Raw genomic sequence first — 21,581 nt, forward strand, 5'->3', positions numbered from 1 at the left:
ATGTAGATAGCATTGTACGCGACATACATGTCAATTCATACCTACACAACGTTAGCATTGTACGCGACATACGTGTCGATTCATACCTACACAACGTTAGCATTGTACGCGACATACATGTCGATTCATATAGGGATTGGATTTCGTTTTTATGTTAACCATGCTTGTATGGAGCAATTCCTCTAAGAATATATTCTATGGGGCGCGTTAGCGCCCCATATTGAATATATTCTTAGAGGAATTGCTCCATACAAGCATGGTTAACATAAAAACGATATCCAATCCCTATATTTACACTCACACGACTTTTTATTTATATTTTATGCAATAAAATCGTCATTTGAAAGTGACGTAATTATTCAATAAAAGTCGGTCAAAAGTGGGAGGAGCTTACTCAATTGAACAGCGAATGATGACGCTTCACGTAAGGTAGAATTATTCATCCGCGACGACAAAAAAGTTCAATATTTTAGTGTAAAATAAACATGACAAACAAAGTAAATTTCAGAGATAAATTTATTTAATCAGATCAGAACTTTAATATATTCAATTGTGCTGAAAGTTAATATATAGCGTAATAACATAAAGAATTTGTACACGGACACATGTGTGAACTCGGTGACCGTTATTGTGCAGCGAGGCGAACCTGACGCACGCTTACACACTTTAGTTTGCCCAAGTTGTCAAAACACCGATTTTCAAGTAGCTCAATGTGTTTGAGATGTCGTCTGACTTGACGGTATTACATCCTTGGGAGCCATGTGATTATATAATCTACGCTTAGATCCATATCGCCATCGATAGATGAAACAAATTCACTTGTGTTCGATGGATACAATGTATTTGTGGTGACGCGGAACTGTCAACACGTGGATTATTAGCGGTGCATGTTTTATAATACACATGATTAAATACTCAAAGAACAAAGACAAGAGGATATGTTTATAACTGACCTCTATCAGAGGGTCTCACACCCGTCCACCCCAAAGGCTCGATCGTAGGACGAACATAGGCACAGAGGTAATGTTTACATTTGACACCCATCATTTTTAACAAAAATGAAAGCACGTCGCCCCGGTCGGGATATTTTTCCGTTTCTTTATACAATTGTTAATTTAAAAATTGTTTGAATCATATATAAATATAAAACATGTATATATTGTTTACATTTTTCCAAAATTCTATGAAAAACAACAATATACACGTAATGTTGCGTCAAAATGTAAACAAAGCCATGTGTTTCTTTAAAAAAAAAGTAGTCCTTTTACGTTGCACAGAACATTTCCTTACGCAAGTTCAAAGTTCAATGTTACCATGCAGTTATGGTAAACAAAATCGGCTAGTATTAGCGTATAGTGACCAAGCCTAGCAAGTGTAAATATAGCTCCATAACGTTAACATTGTACGCGACATACGTGTCGATTCATACCTACACAACGTTAGCATTGTACGCGACATACATGTCGATTCATACCTACACAACGTTAGCATTGTACGCGACATACATGTCGATTCATACCTACACAACGTTAGCATTGTACGCGACATACATGTCGATTCATACCTACACAACGTTAGCATTGTACGCGACATACATGTCGATTCATACCTACACAACGTTAGCATTGTACGCGACATACATGTCGATTCATAGCTCCACAACGTTAACATTGTACGCGACATACATGTCGATTCATAGCTCCACAACATTTGCATTGTACGCGACATACATGTCGATTTATACCTACACAACGTTAGCATTGTACGCGACATACATGTCGATTCATACCTACACAACATTTGCATTGTACGCGACATACATATCGATTCATTCCTACACAACGTTAGCATTGTACGCGACATACATGTCGATTCATACCAACACAACGTTAGCATTGTACGCGACATACATATCGATTCATACCTACACAACGTTAGCATTGTACGCGACATACATGTCGATTCATACCTACACAACGTTAGCATTGTACGCGACATACTTGTCGATTCAAACCTACACAACGTTAGCATTGTACGCGACATACATGTCGATTCATACCTACACAACGTTAGCATTGTAAGCGACATACATGTCGATTCAAACCTACACAACGTTAGCATTTTACGCGACATACATGTCGATTCATACCTACACAACGTTAGCATTGTACGCGACATACATGTCGATTCATACCTACACAACGTTAGCATTGTACGCGACATACATGTCGATTCAAACCTACACAACGTTAGCATTGTACGCGACATACATGTCGATTCATAGCTCCACAACATTAGCATTGTACGCGACATACATGTCGATTCAAACCTACACAACGTTAGCATTGTACGCGACATACATGTCGATTCATACCTACACAACGTTAGCATTGTACGCGACAAACATGTCGATTCATACCTACACAACGTTAGCATTGTACGCGACATACATGTCGAATCATACCTACACAACATTTGCATTGTACACGATAACACGTCGATTCATACCTACACAACGTTAGCATTTTACGCGACATACATGTCGATTCATACCTACACAACATTAGCTTTGTACGCGACATACATGTCGATTCATACCTACACAGCGTTAGCATTGTACGCGACATACATGTCGATTCATACCTTCACAATTTTAGCATTGTACGCGACATACATGTCGATTCACAGCTCCACAACGTTAGCATTGTACGCGACATATATGTCGATTCATAGCTCCACAACATTTGCATTGTATGCGACATACATGTCGATTCATACCTACACAACATTAGCATTGTACGCGACAAACATGTCGATTCATACCTACACAACGTTAGCATTGTACGCGACATACATGTCGATTCAAACCTACACAACGTTAGCATTGTACGCGACATACATGTCGATTCAAACCTACACAACGTTAGCATTGTACGCGACATACATGTCGATTCATACCTACACAACGTTAGCATTGTACGCGACATACATGTCGATTCATAGCTCCACAACATTAGCATTGTACGCGACATACATGTCGATTCAAACCTACACAACGTTAGCATTGTACGCGACATACATATCGATTCATTCCTACACAACGTTAGCATTGTACGCGACATACATGTCGTTTCATACCTACACAACGTTAGCATTGTACGCGACATACATGTCGATTCATACCTACACAACGTTAGCATTGTACGCGACATACATGTCGATTCATACCTACACAACGTTAGCATTGTACGCGACATACATGTCGATTCAAACCTACACAACGTTAGCATTGTACGCGACATACATGTCGATTCATACCTACACAACGTTAGCATTGTACGCGACATACATGTCGATTCATAGCTCCACAACATTAGCATTGTACGCGACATACATGTCGATTCATACCTACACAACGTTAGCATTGTACGCGACATACATGTCGATTCATACCTACACAACATTAGCATTGTACACGACATACACGTCGATTCCTACCTACACAACGTTAGCATTGTACGCGACATACATGTCGATTCATACCTACACAACGTTAGCATTGTACGCGACATACATGTCGATTCATACCTACACAACGTTAGCATTGTACGCGACATACATGTCGATTCATACCTTCACAACGTTAGCATTGTACGCGACATACATGTCGATTCACAGCTCACAACGTTAGCATTGTACGCGACATACATGTCGATTCATACCTACACAACTTTAGCATTGTACGCGACATACATGTCGATTCATACCTACCTACACAACGTTAGCATTGTACGCGACATACATGTCGATTCAAACCTACACAACGTTAGCATTGTACGCGACATACATGTCGATTCAAACCTACACAACGTTAGCATTGTACGCGACATACATGTCGATTTCATACCTACACAACGTTAGCATTGTACGCGACATACATGTCGATTCATACCTACACAACATTAGCATTGTACGCGACATACATGTCGATTCATACCTACACAACGTTAGCATTGTACGCGACATACATGTCGATTCATAGCTCCACAACGTTAGCATTGTACGCGACATACATGTCGATTCAAACCTACACAACGTTAGCATTGTACGCGACATACATGTCGATTCATACCTACACAACGTTAGCATTGTACGCGACATACATGTCGATTCACACCTACACAACGTTAGCATTGTACGCGACATACATGTCGATTCATACCTACACAACGTTAGCATTGTACGCGACATACATGTCGATTCTATACCTACACAACGTTAGCATTGTACGCGACATACATGTCGATTCATTACCTACACAACGTTAGCATTGTACGCGACATACATGTCGTTTCATACCTACACAACGTTAGCATTGTACGCGACATACATGTCGATTCATACCTACACAACGTTAGCATTGTACGCGACATACATGTCGATTCACAACCTACACAACGTTAGCATTGTACGCGACATACATGTCGATTCATTCCTACACAACGTTAGCATGCATTGTACGCGACATACATGTCGATTCATACCTACACAACTTAGCATTGTACGCGACATACATGTCGATTCATACCTACACAACGTTAGCATTGTACGCGACATACATGTCGATTCATACCTACACAACGTTAGCATTGTACGCGACATACATGTCGATTCATACCTACACAACGTTAGCATTGTACGCGACATACATGTCGATTCATACCTACACAACGTTAGCATTGTACGCGACATACATGTCGATTCATAGCTCCACAACGTTAGCATTGTACGCGACATACATGTCGATTCATACCTACACAACGTTAGCATTGTACGCGACATACATGTCGATTCATACCTACACAACGTTAGCATTGTATGCGACATACATGGCGATTCATACCTACACAACGTTAGCATTGTACGCGACATACATGTCGATTCATACCTACACAACGTTAGCATTGTACGCGACATACATGTCGATTCATACCTACACAACGTTAGCATTGTACGCGACATACATGTCGATTCATACCTACACAACGTTAGCATTGTACGCGACATACATGTCGATTCATACCTACACAACGTTAGCATTGTACGCGACATACATGTCGATTCATACCTACACAACGTTAGCATTGTACGCGACATACATGTCGATTCATACCTACACAACGTTAGCATTGTACGCGACATACATGTCGATTCATACCTACACAACGTTAGCATTGTACGCGACATACATGTCGATTCATACCTACACAACGTTAGCATTGTACGCGACATACATGTCGATTCATACCTACACAACGTTAGCATTGTACGCGACATACATGTCGATTCATACCTACACAACGTTAGCATTGTACGCGACATACATGTCGATTCATACCTACACAACGTTAGCATTGTACGCGACATACATGTCGATTCATACCTACACAACGTTAGCATTGTACGCGACATACATGTCGATTCATACCTACACAACGTTAGCATTGTACGCGACATACATGTCGATTCATACCTACACAACGTTAGCATTGTACGCGACATACATGTCGATTCATACCTACACAACGTTAGCATTGTACGCGACATACATGTCGATTCATACCTACACAACGTTAGCATTGTACGCGACATACATGTCGATTCATACCTACACAACGTTAGCATTGTACGCGACATACATGTCGATTCTACCTACACAACGTTAGCATTGTACGCGACATACATGTCGATTCATACCTACACAACGTTAGCATTGTACGCGACATACATGTCGATTCATACCTACACAACGTTAGCATTGTACGCGACATACATGTCGATTCATACCTACACAACGTTAGCATTTGTACGCGACATACATGTCGATTCATACCTACACAACGTTAGCATTGTACGCGACATACATGTCGATTCATACCTACACAACGTTAGCATTGTACGCGACATACATGTCGATTCATACCTACACAACGTTAGCATTGTAAGCGACATACGTGGCGATTCATCGATACTCACAACGTTAGCATTGTACGCGACATATATGTCGATTCATACCTACACAACGTTAGCATTGTACGCGACATACATGTCGATTCATACCTACACAACGTTAGCATTGTACGCGACATACATGTCGATTCACAGCTCCACAACGTTAGCATTGTACGCGACATATATGTCGATTCATACCTACACAACGTTAGCATTGTACGCGACATACATGTCGATTCATACCTACACAACGTTAGCATTGTACGCGACATACATGTCGATTCATACCTACACAACGTTAGCATTGTATGCGACATACGTGGCGATTCATACCTACACAACGTTAGCATTGTACGCGACATATATGTCGATTCATACCTACACAACGTTAGCATTGTACGCGACATATATGTCGATTCATACCTACACAACGTTAGCATTGTACGCGACATACATGTCGTTTCATACCTACACAACGTTAGCATTGTACGCGACATACATGTCGATTCATACCTACACAACGTTAGCATTGTACGCGACATACATGTCGATTCACACCTACACAACGTTAGCATTGTACGCGACATACATGTCGATTCACACCTACACAACGTTTGCATTGTACGCGACATACATGTCGATTCATACCTACACAACGTTAGCATTGTACGCGACATACATGTCGATTCATACCTACACAACGTTAGCATTGTACGCGACATACATGTCGATTCACACCTACACAACGTTAGCATTGTACGCGACATACATGTCGATTCACACCTACACAACGTTAGCATTGTACGCGACATACATGTCGATTCACACCTACACAACGTTAGCATTGTACGCGACATACATATCGATTCACACCTACACAACGTTAGCATTGTACGCGACATACATGTCGATTCACACCTACACAACGTTAGCATTGTACGCGACATACATGTCGATTCACACCTACACAACGTTAGCATTGTACGCGACATACATGTCGATTCACACCTACACAACGTTAGCATTGTACGCGACATACATGTCGATTCACACCTACACAACGTTAGCATTGTACGCGACATACATATCGATTCACACCTCCACAACTTTAGCATTGTACGCGACATACATATCGATTCACACCTACACAACTTTAGCATTGTACGCGACATACGTGTCGATTCACACCTACACAACGTTAGCGTTGCACGCGACATACGTGTCGATTCACACCTACACAACGTTAGCATTGTACGTGACATACATGTCGATTCACACCTACACAACTTTAGCATTGTACGCGACATACATGTCGATTCATACCTACACAACGTTAGCATTGTACGCGACATACATGTCGATTCACACCTACACAACGTTAGCATTGTACGCGACATACATGCCGATTCACACCTACACAACGTTAGCATTGTACGCGACATACATGTCGATTCATACCTTCACAACGTTAGCATTGTACGCGACATACATGTCGATTCACACCTACACAACGTTAGCATTGTACTCGACATACATATCGATTCACACCTACACAACTTTAGCATTGTACGCGACATACATATCGATTCACACCTACACAACTTTAGCATTGTACGCGACATACGTGTCGATTCACACCTACACAACGTTAGCATTGCACGCGACATACTCGTCGATTCACACCTACACAACGTTAGCATTGTACGCGACATACATGTCGATTCACACCTACACAACGTTAGCATTGTACGCGACATACATGTCGATTCATACCTACACAACGTTAGCATTGTACGCGACATACATGTCGATTCACACCTACACAACGTTAGCATTGTACGCGACATACATGCCGATTCACACCTACACAACGTTAGCATTGTACGCGACATACATGTCGATTCACACCTACACAACGTTAGCATTGTACGCGACATACATGGTAATGGATAAACACAATTATGTCGACAGTTTGTAACACAACCAATGATAATTATATAACATGTATATAATAAGTGATTGTGATGGCTTCTACCAACTTCCGACAGATTTTTGAGAAATAACTCTGAATTGCTTTGCCATTGATGCTGTTATCCTCACCGAAACGAAGCAAGAACTAAAAATATACACACTATTCGGCCACGCTATTTTGCGAAATTTATGGATGAAGTAGAAGTTCACGATTTAAACAGCGAAGCGTTAGGTGGAAGTTTTGTTATTTAATCCGAAGACTTTCTGTTACGCCGACAGAGTTCATACTTTCTCCACCTTCCTTCGACAGAGTAAACACCTTCGCCATCTACCTGGTGATTTGTGGCTTTTATTATTTCCTTTTATTTTCTCAGTCTTATTCCAACTGATTTTACATGGATCTTATGACGTTCACCTTTGCAATAATATAAAACACTATAAATCGTAAAAATGTTTAACGTTGGTATAAACCTTATCTCTTCCCATTTATTTTTCAGATGAACATGCTATCACCGGTTGACCTATTACCTTTGTGGCAGTAGAAAGAGAGTATCCCGTCATCCTTCACGTTTGAACATACAACACTTTCCGATGGCTGAGGTTAACACGACGTTGCCAGGGATGTCCTATACCGTTTTCGGTAACACTACTATTTTGTCGGATGGTTTCGATAACTCCACTGCCGTCAATTACATTTGTTCAGAAGCTCCAGATGAGTATGCTGTGTTCTATAAATGGGCACAGTTCGTCACTGGACTTATCATATACCCTATTGTGTGTATGGTAGGCATCATTGGAAATACATTGACTTTGATTGTGCTAGGACACAAAAATATGCGAACAGCCACAAATGTATATTTGTCAAGTCTTGCTGTTTCAGATACAATCAAACTACTTAACGATTTGATGTACTTTGTTCTTCTTCTGCTAAAAATGGAAAATCTCGACGATGACAATAAGATCATTTTCAACTTTTACCCATATGCTCATTATATATTCAACATGTCTGTATGTGTTACAGCATGGCTGACCGTTTCTGTCGCTGTTGACCGATACATAGCGGTATGTCACATCACTAAAGCAAAGGAGATGTGTACCATTGCGCGTGCGCGTATCGTCAGTACTGTGGTGTTCCTGTCGATGATAACATTGTCTATACCCTCCGCGCTCAGGTACAAGCCCATGCTACAATACGACGACCATTTGAATATATCCTGCTATAAAATTCAACAAAGCACACTTGGTCAGAATGACCAATTCATGACACCCTACACATGGGTGCAGAACTCTCTACGCTCCATTATACCGCTCATTGTCCTTATCTTTCTCAATGTCAGGATCATCAACGAACTAAGAAAGCAGCGCGTTCCAGGCAAGAAACTCTCCTCCCGTAACAGGATAACACTGATGCTGATCGTCATCATTCTGTGCTTCGTCGTATGTATTATGCCGGATGCCGTCATGTCTTTGTTCTTTGGGTTTGGCTATGTGGACGAAACAAGCTTAGTTCGTGGGATAAGGGAAATCACAGATTCACTTTTAGCCATCAATTCGGCTTTGAACTTTGTGCTTTACTGTAGCATGAGCAAAATCTTTCGAACGACTTTTATGAAAATATTTTGCAATAATTGGACAGTTCAGCGGAAGGTTTCTGAGCGACTGTTGCAGAATGGACACAGCGGCGCGGCCGTGTCAGTAGCTCGGAAAGACAGTAACAGCTGCAGTGGAAATAACAACAAGGACAGTAGAGAAACGTATGTTTAGAGGTAACCATGGTTACGTTATGGACATGTTACCATTTGTACACATGTATAGAAATTGAATATGTACGGCTTCCGACATCACGTCACTTTAACTAAACGGAAAGCCTTCAAGGAATGATCATTCAATTCTTAATCTTTCTTCATATCTTTGAAAGTCATTGTCTTTTCCTCGTTCACGTTTGATTGTACGTGTCTTTTAGGGTTAAATCACACATCTACTGGTCAGCGCGGGCTAGTACACCTGCCTAATGATTACACGCGTTCCTGTGGACTTGTGAACGCATGACTAGTAGACAACGCTACTTCGCATACCGAGGAGATATGAGCCTACAACACTTCAAATGTTCGCAATCTATGATCATGTGATAACTCCATGCACGCAAATGTGAACGGCATATAACACATAAAATCAAAGATACTTAATTCCGACAGTAGTCGTGAACAAGTTGTTTTTAAGTATTCGTTTTTGTACCCGAGTGAAATGATTAACACAATCCATGTGGAATCTGGATGCCCATGCAAGTGAAGTTCGAAAACGATTATGCAAAGTAAATTTGTGACAATACAGAGATAGCCAACGAAGTGTGATCGTTTTATCGTCAAAGGTTTTTTTCGGGAGAAACATTGTCATTGGCCCTGAGGGACACCGACCTTATGTACTCCGGTATGATACTATACAGAACAGTAGTGGCAGATGGCGCCGGGATGTCGGCATGGCCGGTCATAGAATTACTGCTCCGTTATATGGATGGTGAGAAAAGAAAGTTGATGGCGATGATCAGTCTATATCTTAGTACCGGGACATAGTAATCGGTTACAAGGGAATATCATCACCATATACTTATGTAAAACGGCGATAGCATGAAAGTGCATACACAACATTGATATCTGAGGTTAGGTTCTCTACCGGTCGACGATATACTACAGGCTGTTGTCGAAAGAATTTAAGAAGTACATAATACAAATCGTATATGTATATATTAGTTGGGCATATGAATCAAAGACATTTTAATGATTTATTTCAAATTAACTATTTTATCCCATTTGATCATCTCATTCATTTGTAAACTATACTACTTGGAGCCTTATGGTATAACCCACTTTATATCAACTTATTGTAGAACCCTGCTCATTTCATTTGAAGATTTCAACAACATATTATTGTAACAGTTCTAAAAGACAGCCTTTAATATGATATTTTTAGCTTTGTTAGATAACAATAATGCCATGGTGGCAGAATAACGTTACTGCTATACTATATAAAATGTATGCATGTCTTTTTGACTTTGGTATGTTGCTCAACAAGACATTTTCTGTTGCTTTGGAAGTGTCAGGCGATTTTTTAAACTATACATACTGGATAGCTGGCTTCAAACTCTGCTTAATGAGGGTAAATAATGAGCTTAAATGAAATTGTTAAAGTACTTGATTCTATCTTTTATCTTTTATTATGAAGACGTCGGGAAACATTATACGACCTACGTTACGAAATTAACTTTTTGTTTATTTCAATAAAGTTGTTCAAAAGGTGCAGTGGGCCTTTACCTAATGCTAACAAGTTTTCTGTCTAATATACACTGTACTGATATATATACATGTACTTAGACAAGTTGGTGTAATACATAATATACGCATAGAAACAAGCATAACATTTCGGTTAAAACTGTACTTTACTGTAGCTCATACAGTTCCACAAATATCCTTTAAGTAAAGTCTAAATTGTATAGATGCTCCACGGGCTCCCGACAATGTAAACAGAACTCGGCAAATCACCGAATCTCTCCCAGGGGATCCGACTACGAACTTATATTCCATTCATTACGTGTAGCGCCGCCTTGTGATTTCTGAGAATAATGCCCGACAACCAGAAAAAATATTCGGACTTATCTGGGTTTTTCAAATGATAATTTGTTTGCAATAATTTCCCCACTGGTACCCCTTACACACATGAAATCTTCAACAACACGTAACCAATCAACACACGTAAATCGTTTTGGCCAGCCAATCAAAGTGAACAGACTATTTATAATCATGTGAAATCCCAACAACATGGCAGGCAAAGCGACCGATTAAAATAGCTTCCATCCTGGGATGGTAGCAAAAATAGAGCAATAATAGTTATTATTTATATAATTTAATTTAACTTCTTCAATCTGATCTATAGTAGTTATTTCCCTTTGTTTCCCTGGAGTGACATGGACCCCAGACATAATTACTACGTTCTGCATGTCTAATGTATGATAGTTGTACGGCACGTTTGTTACGCTATTACGACCTATTTTATCAAACTCACTTCCCGAATTCTTCATCTCGGGTTCCCATCAGAGAGACAGATTAATGATAGATATTATTTGTGTACTATTTTGTTAAATCTATACACTCGGGACTGTAAGTATACATAATCGACTTTATTACTCTAGACTCTATAACTCTAAACTAAGTTGTACTGGTCACTATAGTGTGGTGAACATGTCTTGCCTATTTTATGAAATGAATCTCATCATCAACCTAGTTTGCCTTCAATTAACTCTTTTTGCGGTTTCAGTTTCATCTCCATACCATATTTGATGTTACTTTATCTTCGTTGAAAATTGTGTTACTGCACGACCATATCTGTAAATAATGAGATATGATTATTATGGGAGCAGGTTATATGTTTGGCTCAATTACCATATCTAAAATTTACATCTTAGAGTTGGTCATTGTCAAATACAAGTTTTATATTCCAATATCCTATCTAAAAGATCACGCACTGATTTTTTCTCTTCTTTAATATTCATTTATAAAGACTCTTTTCCTGTCCCAGGATGGTCCGCGGCCGTACATATATTCCTCCGGTTTTCGGCTTCTTTTTGTTTTTTCTCTTCTCTCATCTTAAGGATGTACTCCTCTGAGAAGTCAAAATTTTCTTGTATTAAACTTTTTTTCTCATATAGATTTTTGGAAAGAGGAGTTCATACCATGAAAGAAAATGAAAGAAAAAGCATATGTCCGTGTGCTCGTTTTTGAGCTACTGTCACTGAAAGATACCTAGTTGACAAAATATTGGATTTTATGGGAATTTTGCCGTTTTGACCATATACACAAGATATTAAAGCCATAATTTCCTAATGAGGTGTTTGATATGTATTTATGTTTGTAGAATTTATTTTCCAGTAGTCTTCTTTTAAAATATACCAGTTTTGATCAAAAAGACTAATATTTTTTCTCAGAATAACAAGATATGCTACCCCTACCCCTTAATTTTGAGCTACAAAATGCACCATTTTCAGCCATTTTTGCCAAATCTAACCCTTTATAGAAAAAGTTCTGGTATTAAACTTTTGTTAATATTTTGCATATCAATAGGAAAAGGGTTGTTCTTTCAGAATCAGGCAGAAAAATGGGGGGTCCGTGTGCTTACTTTTTTGCCCCACTTGAATATTTGTTATTTTTCAGTATTTTAGAGTAAAAATTAAAAGTGCTCAAATTACCATTAAATGTAAAAATAAAGTGAAAAAAGTGAATCATTTCATACATTAATGCTCAATATTTTAATTATCACGAACCAAGTAAAGATTTACAGCAAAAATTAGCTCAATACAGCTAAAAATGCTGGTGCAGTGATGATTTAAGTAAAAACAATTTCAGTAAAAAATGGTAAAACTGTGGCTCTACTTGAAGCGAAAAAAGACACAATTTCAAAATGGCCGCCAAATGGGTCATTTCTTAAAATCCCCGTATAAAAAAATCTGCTAAAGTTAGAACTGTAATTTTTTGACAAAATTTGCAACTGGCAACTTGCTACAGATATTGATAAATTGTATTTGAAAATCTCATAACTTCTTTGATCTTTGTCGAAACGAGACTTCAACGGGACTGAAACCTCAGAAGAATACATCCTTAATTTTTCGTTTTCACATTTGCTTTTCGTTAAAGATCTTTTTAAATTTTTGAGAAGTATGTATAAATATGGCTCTTGAGTTTTATAATATTCCTTTCAAACGTTGATAAAATCTTCGAATATATTTATTGTTTCGGCACTCCAAATAACACTAAGTTGTTTTCCGTTGTTAAAATCTGTCTTACTGTTACAAAAAATAAAAAGTGTTTAAATACCTATAAACAGGTTTTAATTCTATTTCGCCCTCTCCCTTAATCCAAACATGATCTCTTATTACAATAGAACAAGCTAAATCAAATCACGCACCATGATAGTCAGTTCCGGTGTATTCGACAAGAGGTATAATGACTATGTCTCTCGATTGTGTTTATTTGCTAATCCAAACCATGCACATGTCAATATATAATTAAAATCTGAGCAAATCCCTTCAGACTGGCAATCAAAACAGCGTGCAGTTAGTTTAGGAACTTAACGAGATTATGTATTCCAATCATTGCATCAATAACGACCAATGTTAGAGCGGCAGAATACATGGTGAGAAATAGATGATTGTCCTCCTCTAATAATCGTCTGTGAGTGTCGACAATTAATATATTACATCATTCCTCAGAGATAATCGCTCCATTTTAAAACTCGATATTTGCAGTTTGGTTACAAAAGCATTGGCACTATAGATATCAGCCACACCAAAAAATCAGCGTTTATTCCAAGGCGGTTCAGCAGATTATGACATTCCGTAATGTGTAATTCATGATATTCAGTTAAAAGGGGAGCCTTTCGTTAATAAATTACATTTGATATCCCGTATCTTAGGCTATGTAGGATTTGATCGACCAGTGCACACCATAGTAAAGTATTTCTTTGAGAATGGGTATTGTTTTAAATGTAATTGTTTGGAAAAATAAGTAGTGGTCAAGTAGGGTGATCTTATTCTGTTGTGAACATCTCTTTGAATTTCATCTTATTATTTATTTTCCTCAGATAGAAAGGGAAAGGCAGTTGATTGCTGGGCCAAAGGAATAATCATAGGGGTATGATATCTTTTTCTCTATACAATAAATAAACACTAACAAAACAATGTTATATAGACTACACACATAACATTCTATTTTTCACTCCTAAAATCTTCAACCAAAACTTAATACAACAAATATATGACAGATCATCTAATTTTATACGCATATACATATGAAAGTTTTAATGAGGTCTCATTTTGCTCTCCTTAATGATCTAAATATTTTAAAGATCAAGAATGCTGCATGAAGTCTTTGATATGCAATACGTACTTTAAAATAACTTCTATCAGATCTTCCAAAACATACAATAACAAAAAATCAATATTGTTCAACATACAAAACAATGGTTATATGATTTCAGGCTTAATACAATAGGGACTGAATAAAAAGGGGATTACCTTGAACAACTATCAATATGTTCTGTTGAAAATATAATCATAAATATAACATTAATAACATCAATGTGAGCAATTGTTTTGGGAAATACGAGTTTATAATCAACCGTGTTGGTTGTTTTTTATTGATAATTTGATTCTGATAGTTTTATTAACAAACATTGGTTCTAGATGAGTTTATATTGTTTGACTTGCCTGAGGATAAGTATGAAGGTGAGACCTGTGACATCTTCAATTTTACTGTAAACTTTGTGTCGTAACAAGCCCGCAGTAGGAATGTCCAAACTCTAACCGGTGATTTTACACATGTTTACTGTCCGGGGAATACAATTAGTGCTGTGTCCCGAACCCAGACAGATTTAGGACTGACTGCTAGCTCTCTTCTGTCAAATCCTTCTCCTTCCTCTTCAAAGCGCACGATCTTCTTAAATTAAGACTTTTTTTATTTAAAAAAAATAACAAAACATAATTATTTAAGCGGTCATTTGTATCTGCATTAATACGAGATTTCAGTTTTCTTCTATTGTTCAATGTTTTGAACTTTGAACTTGACAGTGGTATTGTTAACTTCAGACTAATAAGGTTTTGGGAGATAAAAAGGCAATCATAAACATATTTTCTAATGCAAAACTAACGAGGGTTATTGAGTTATTTACATAACTCCGTTCAATTATTCTTTTTTTGGGTTGGTTATTTTATAAGTTATCACTGGTCAATATCACTTTGTGCACTTTCTGTTTTTCTTTTAATTCCAACATTAAAAGATGCATTGAGTACTTTTTAGATAAAGAAATGAGGAAAGAACCCATTCAAGATTCCGATTTTTTCTCTAACACTATCTTGGTACGTTTCTATCAACAGTATTGTGGGTATCGATTTGTACCATGTAAGCACTTTAATCTTTCCTGAGTGTAAATACTTACTGAAATAAAACGTGTTCTCACTTATTCTATTATTCTGGTGGCTTTGTATAGTCTGTGTATGTTGGTGATGGTAAATTCTTACGGAAAGTGATATGTGATAAGTGTTTAAATTGGCGAAACAAATTAAAGTGTCTGTATAAATCGGTTAAAGAGATCAAACAGTTGATGACGTGTATGAATTATTAAATGTGTGTCATTAGTTTTGTAATGCTAATAAAATGTGATATGACAATGCTACCGTGCATTCTGTGTGTATGAATGGTACCGTCAAATTTAAGCAAGTGCTCATATATATGACATATGTACACGTAAAAAAAGTACAAAAAATGTAGTAAACCCCTTTCTTATGGATTACTAAAGTCATTATTCGTTAATATTTGTGTAAATGAAAGGAACATGGAGTGAATGTGTTTAAGTGCTATTTTATAGCTGTGACGGGTTGATCTTGTGCATTATGTTTGTCATATATTATTTACTTGTGAACATGACATAATCGGGAAACTGTGTGTTAAAATGTTAATAAACGTGTGATGAGCGTATATAATGTGACAGCTAAATGATATATGTATGTTTGCGCTATAATTGTATGATGTGCATGTGCAAAATCTTATTACCATCTTTTATCCGTTTGTACATTATATTCCCTCTCGTTATGTTATACCATTAACGTTAATCATGGTGATGTAATTAGCATGCCTGATGTTTGCTGATACTTCTTCTTCGTGGCATATGCGTGATAGTGCTATAAAAACATTCAACGCTTTTCAGTTGGCATTCCTAGTGAAAATAAATGCCGACTGGACATAAGCAAATTCCATGAAGCGCGCTAGTGCTTCCTGTTGAACTTGCCTTTGTCTAACAAACAACAATTTACGAATAAACTGTTACCAGATTGGACATACAGTTAATATGAAACCCATCCGAAGAAAGATAAATAGAATGCCGCCTTATCTTTCTGACGGATGGGCTTCCTATCAACTGTACGTCCAATCTGGTAACAGAATTTCACTTATATTTCCATTACGGATCATTAAAAATAAATACTATTCACGTATATCTTTTGAATTTTCCGCTTGCGCTAGTATTGACGTCAGCAAGTTCAATAAACGGAATAGACACCGCATCAGCTTCTGAATATAGTTCAACACAAAACGGTTTGAAAAAAGCGAACAAATGAAAACTATGTGATGATAGTTTTCAATACATGCTATTTCGTCAACACAGTAATACTATTGGATTCCAAAGACCGCACAACTTTACAACCACGTTTTAAATTATTTGACCGTTACGTAAAGGTGTAAATATACATTGTATACATTGTCAGTTATGCGGCGGAAACGTTAAATATTCAGACTTTTTTTTACAAAATTAGAGTTCATAGCATAATATTGCCCATCTGGTTAAACTTGAATCAAACGGGAAACTGAAAGTAGAATGGAAATATAGTCGCTATGAATGTCAACTAAAAATTTACAATGCTTATATTTACATTTTTTGCTTCTATAATGAATAACAAATTCATCATCGACAAAGACGGAACAGCCATTTGAACAGCCATCTTTCGTGATCACTGGCACGGCAATGGTCACGTCACAATGATAATGACGTCATAATAAACGGATGGAGATCTTAGACTGATAGATGCCAACTGCTCTTGGTAAGGTTACATAGTGTGACTGTAGTGTAAATGTAAATATATAAAGGTGAAGTATGCGTGCGACAGTGATAAAAGTGTGTGTAATGCGTGTGTTACTGATGTGACGTGGTGTTATTTTATGGAGATAGATGTGTTTTGATAGGATAATTCCAGTGAAGAATTTTAAGAGAAGAGGGGACTACGAAAGATAGCATAAGCAGATATGAATACACATTTTATGCATGAATTCAAATCAGCAAGATGTTTAATCCAGTTATACGGGCAGGCATATTCTTTCTGTTTTCCTGGTGGTATGCAGATAATTTTGAGGGTGTGATTTACATTGTTATGACCGACGAAATCACAGAATGTATATTCCGTGTTAACATGTTACCTCCTTACCTCCCTTACAGATATGTACCCATTGTTCTAGACTGGATTATCTATCTTAGTACCAATTCTCCGTTACGTTGCGCTTATATCGTAGCGAACGCTAGCGGAAAATAGGAAATCTACGACAACCAAGCCTGGAAAGTATGACGTTACGCAAAGGCAGGTAACATTGCAATGTGCGAATACGGAATATTCTCTCGGGATATGCATACAATATGTGTAAACATGTATCAACTAGGACGTATACGTGTAATTAAACATTCGAAGTCAGTTTGAATAATGATATGTATCTTTAAATGTACATCTTTCTTTTTTATTTCATGCCCACAAACTAGGAAAAATTTACTTTATGACTATTTTGCATGATCATTATATTTCGTGAACGGAAAACACGTACATTTCATATATATATTTATATGCTATATCAGCTTCAGCTTGATCCATCTGTGTAGATATTGTTATCATCTTTCCATGCATTTGTAGTGAGCTAAGGTGTAACACTTATGTACTTATATCATGTATACTGTATCTTTGCAAATTGAATTGCGTCCGAAACATTAAAGCCAGTGTCGATATGTGTTTTTAGTATTATTTATAAAATCATTTGCGGGTTGTACCTAGATATTTGGTAATACGTGATACCCATCCTACTAGTATCATAGAGAAGTTTTGGCGCACAGCGTATACACCACATTTTATTTACCAGTTGAACCAGATTTTCAAACAAAGTTACTAATAATGAAACCCTACCCATCTTTATATCTGTCTGTTTTTACTGGTTTTACAGATTGTTGTAGAATAAAGCGTTTATCACAGCCTTTGGCGAAACTATGAATGGCTTCACGGCAAAGGGCGATGTTCTAACTCCAGGACTCAAAATCTCAGCGAGAAATCCAGTGGCCCGGTTATCACTTACAACGAAAAGATTATATCGTCAAATGTCTGTTTCATATAGATATTTAATGGAAATATCCTATTAATGGCAACTACCAAAGGTTATTATAATTGAGTCTTGCTGTACAAATAACATGTATGGTTTACATTTCGATGGTAACTAAATTCCTCCTGGACTAGTTCTAATTCGAGCCCCTAATTTCTCGGGTGTTTATCAAATGGTAGCATAGTTCCATGGAACGTTTCACTGGTATGGACACGATGACTAGTCACCCTAACTTACGTTAGCCGTGGTGGCCGAGTGGTTAAGATGTCTCAGCCGCGGTGGCCAATTGGTTAATATGTCTCGACATATTACCGCAAGCTCTCCACCTCTGGGTCGTAACTTCGAATCCCATGTGGGGCAGTTGCCAGATATTGCCCGCCGGTCGGTGTTTCTCTCCGGGAACTCCGACTTTCCTCCACCAACAAATCTGGCACGTCCTTACACGACCCTGGCTGTTTATAGGACGTTAATCTTATAAAAACCTACAGAAGTAAGGCGGCACTAAATAAAACATGACCAACGGCAGGAACCATTGTACGTTTCTCCCATATCCGCGCATTTAAGCTTTGATGTCACTATCATTTTTTTCTTTCTTAATTTCATCGGGACACGGAAGAGATTTTGTTTGCAAACTGTGTGAATCCGCGTGGCGGATTCTAAAAAAAAGTTTGCAAACACAACTTTGTTTATTACCCGATGAAATTTTAAACAAATAATGACACCAGTGCTTATAATTCTTTCATTTTTTTCCATACAAGTTGATGAAATAAAATACGTTTAAACGTACGATTCCTTTGATTTTCTAAGGAAAGTTTTTTTTCCAAATCACACTCCGTAATAGCATATTACATCTGTCCTTGCGGGTAGGTATTGATTGTGACGTCATGTGTTTGCGAGCGTAACGGCATACTTTTCGGAGAAAACGGCGTGAATTGCGCTCACAAAACAATGATGTAACAATCGATACCTACCCGCAAGGGAGCTTACTCTGTCTTATGCAAAGACAAAATGCGATGTCGATGTATCTAGTATCTATTTTGACTATAACGTCTGGTTTTCGCGCCATTCTCGTATTTTTACATAGAGGTATGGAGAAAAATAAACGGCCAATCAGAAAGTCGGTTGGAACCAAAGAAAATCAATTATAATCCGACAAAAAAAATGAAAAAAAATAGTGACATCAGTACTTAATATAGAGAGAAAACATGGTTAGTTCAAAATGACAGCAAATTGCCAGCAAATTGACAGTTTTTTACTTGTTTTGCTCGAAGCGAGACGCTTCTTGGATGCGGAGGAAAGTTTCATTCACTAAATCGATTGAGAGTGTATTCCTACCGTGGGAAATATATAAGAGCATTCGCAAATAGTACCAGTAGCAATATACTGTGTGTAATATCTCTGAAACAGTATGACAATACTAAAAAAATTATTACCCATCAAAGAATTACTTTACAATTCATACCTTTGCCATGAGCCAAACAAAAGACGACACCACCATACGAATTTTTCCCGTGAATGTGACGTCACTTTTAAGCGGAACTAAATGACGTTTCATTCACCGGAATGTTCAGGTTCAAGTTCTGGGTCAAGTTAAAAAAAAAGTTCTGTCAGACATGGAACAAATTCACTTGTTCGTAGTGAGGAATAAAGTATTTCGTATTGACGGATAAAGCATTTCGTATTGACAGATAAAGCATTTCGTATTGACGGATAAAGCATTTCGTATTGACGGATAAAGCATTTCGTATTGACGGATAAAGCATTTCGTATTGACAGATAAAGCATTTCGTATTGACGGAAACATCTTTTGGTATTGACAGATAAAGCATTTCGTATTGACGGATAAAGCATTTGGTATTGACGGAAACAGCATTTCGTATTGACGGATAAAGCATTTGGTATTGACGGAAACAGCATTTCGTATTGACGGATAAAGCATTAAGTATTGACGGATAAAGCTTTCCGTATTGACAGACAAAGCATTTCGTATTGACGGAAACATCTTTTGGTATTGACAGATAAAACATTTCGTATTGACGGATAAAGCATTTGGTATTGACGGAAACATCTTTTGGTATTGACAGATAAAGCATTTCGTATTGACGGAAACAGCATTTCGTATTGACGGATAAAGCATTTGGTATTGACGGAAACAGCATTTCGTATTGACGGATAAAGCATTTCGTATTGATGGATAAAGCATTTCGTATTGACGGATAAAGTATTTCGTATTGACGGATAAAGTATTACGTATTGATGGATAAAGCGTTTCGTATTGACGGATAGAGCATTACGTATTGACGGATAAAGCATTACGTATTGATGGAAAAAGCGTTTCGTATTGACGGATAGAGCATTACGTATTGATGGATAAATCATTACGTATTGACGGATAGAGCATAATGGTTCTGATGGATAAAGCAAGTTTATCCACCACTAGATATCAGTCAGCATGTGAGGCAGTTGCAGATTTGGGTGACAAAAATAATCGGCCAATCAGAAAGCTAGATTTAGTATGAAAGCAAAGGCAAAATAATAGGACTAATGAACGTGCCACGTGATGCCTGATATGGTTTGTGCGCGACAATTGTTTTTATTAGTGATGTAATGACACGAAAAGACGTGTGCACTGACTGGGCTATGTCAGCG

General features: G+C 37.7%; 1 protein-coding gene across 2 annotated transcripts in view; it reads left to right on the top strand.

The window, feature by feature from the left end:
- Window positions 1-18,567, top strand: part of LOC138320432 (nociceptin receptor-like) — a 96,659-nt gene extending 78,092 nt beyond the window's left edge. The window contains exon 2 of one of the 2 annotated variants that reach the window (XM_069263391.1): window positions 8,481-15,987. In XM_069263391.1, coding sequence (XP_069119492.1) covers window positions 8,575-9,747 — 1,173 coding nt within the window. In that variant the 5' untranslated portion in view covers window positions 8,481-8,574 and the 3' untranslated portion in view covers window positions 9,748-15,987. Of the gene's footprint in view, window positions 1-8,480 lie in introns of both variants that reach the window. The other variant, XM_069263392.1, reaches the window with a different exon arrangement.
- Window positions 18,568-21,581: the final 3,014 nt, after the last annotated feature.

The sequence above is a fragment of the Argopecten irradians genome, chromosome 4 (assembly GCF_041381155.1).
Source record: "Argopecten irradians isolate NY chromosome 4, Ai_NY, whole genome shotgun sequence".
In the NCBI taxonomy this organism is placed as follows: Eukaryota; Metazoa; Mollusca; class Bivalvia; order Pectinida; family Pectinidae; genus Argopecten; species Argopecten irradians.